At 44.7% G+C, this 1,737-nt stretch overlaps 1 protein-coding gene across 1 annotated transcript; it reads right to left on the bottom strand.

Moving 5' to 3' along the window:
- Positions 1-289: 289 nt before the first annotated feature.
- On the bottom strand, positions 290-1,291 carry LOC119922966 (olfactory receptor 4C11-like). The gene has a single exon (XM_038742579.1). The coding sequence runs from the start codon at positions 1,262-1,264 to the stop codon at positions 290-292; it is 975 nt and encodes a 324-aa protein (XP_038598507.1). The 5' UTR covers positions 1,265-1,291.
- Between the last annotated feature and the right edge of the window lie 446 nt (positions 1,292-1,737).

Raw genomic sequence — 1,737 nt, 5'->3', positions numbered from 1 at the left:
CATCTTGCTCTGGCATATTTGTTTCAAATCCATTCAAACATTGGCAAAAGTTAAGCCAAACCAGTTTCACTTGGAACCATCAGTTTCATTTGGATTCACCATTCCATGGAAAAGTTTCAAAGCCGCGGCCTTTTTACCAGTTCAGGAAAACATTATTTGTGTTTAGTTTTGAATCTGTTAACTGACAATTTCTTTGTTAACGGAAAAGTTACTGGTGGAAACAAACACGCAGAGCACCAAAAGGCCAACACCTTCCTCACTCTGTTCCCTACCTGAAGCTCCCTCCACTTTAAAATACTCCAAGATACACATCTTCCCATCTTAAAAATCTTGCTAATAACTCCCGAGGAAGCACTTTCTGGCTCCATAATTTTCCCATGGCATTTTTCACCTCCGCGGTCCTCAGAATGTAGATCAAAGGGTTAAACAAGGGAGTAGCGATCGTATAAAAGACTGACACCAATTTATCCACAGAGAAGGTGGTTTTGGGCCGGGCGTATATGAATATACAGGTACCAAAGAATAAGGTGACCACAAGAATGTGGGAGCTGCAGATGGACAGGGATTTACGTCTCCCTTCAGCCCCTTTGGACCTCAGAGAGTACAAGATGACCACATAGGGTGCCATAAGCACAACAAAACTCGAGGTACAGATGGCCCCACTGTTGGAAACGAACAGCAGTTTCGCCAAGTGAGTGTCAGAGCAGACGAGTTTCATCAAAGTTTGCACATCACATAAATAATGATCGATCACATTGGGACCATAGAATGGTAGACTCAGGGTGAGGAAAAGCTGGGCGGACGAATGCAAGAAAGACACTACCCAGGCTAAGCCCACCAGAAAGCCATGCAGATACTGATTCATGATGGTGGTGTAGAGGAGGGGCTTACAGATGACCATGTAGCGGTCATAGGCCATCATAATGAGAACTAGGATTTCCATGCAGCCGAAGAAATGGAGTGCAAAGAGTCGGGTCATGAAGCCCCCAAAATTTATGGTCTTCGTATCTGAGAGAGAGTCCACAATCAATTTGGGGGCCGTGGTAGAGGAGAAACAGGCATCTGAAAATGACAAATAGGACAGGAAATAGTACATAGGTGATTCAAGATTTGGGCTAGTCTTGATGGTCAACACAATGAGGAAGTTTCCAAACAGTGTAGCCAGGTAAAATATCAAGAAGACAGCAAAGATGACGTTCTGCTTCTCTGGATCCTGGGTCAGTCCCAACAGTACAAATTCTGTAACATTGTTTGGGATAGCCATGAGTTCACTGTCCACGGAGCACCTCTGGGTGAAAGATGGTGTTCCTACAAAAATAAGAAAGAAATTCGCATAAGCGCTACCTTGGGGCTGAGGCAGGATCTTATTCCAAGGAACAGGGACTGGTTCTCCCCTATCCTGGGGAGATGGTGAACTAGTAGAGAATAGCATGGTCATGACTTTGTAAAGTGAAAGTTTCTCCTTGAGAATATTTATATTTTCATTCCAATCTGACGTTCTCATTGAAGAGTGTTTGGAGATCCCCTAAACTTAGCAGCCTGGCTGAGAAGTAGCGTGGCTCAGTGGAAAGAGCACGGGCTTGGGAGTTGGAAGTCATGGGTTCAAATCCCAGTTCTGCCGCTTGTCAGCTGTGTGACTTTGAGCAAGTCACTTAATTTCTCTGTGCCTCAGTTCCCTCATCTGTAAAATGGGGATTAAGATTGTGAACCCCACGTGGGACAACCTGATCACCTTGT

The sequence above is a fragment of the Tachyglossus aculeatus genome, unplaced genomic scaffold (assembly GCF_015852505.1).
Source record: "Tachyglossus aculeatus isolate mTacAcu1 unplaced genomic scaffold, mTacAcu1.pri scaffold_134_arrow_ctg1, whole genome shotgun sequence".
NCBI classification, from domain to species: Eukaryota; Metazoa; Chordata; class Mammalia; order Monotremata; family Tachyglossidae; genus Tachyglossus; species Tachyglossus aculeatus.
Note: the sequence above shows the minus strand (reverse complement) of the source record. Positions and strands in the feature narration are given on the sequence as shown.

Bases quoted from the DNA above. Each gene is read 5' to 3' on its own strand.
- LOC119922966 (XM_038742579.1), bottom strand. From the start codon at position 1,264: ATGGCTATCCCAAACAATGTTACAGAATTTGTACTGTTGGGACTGACC.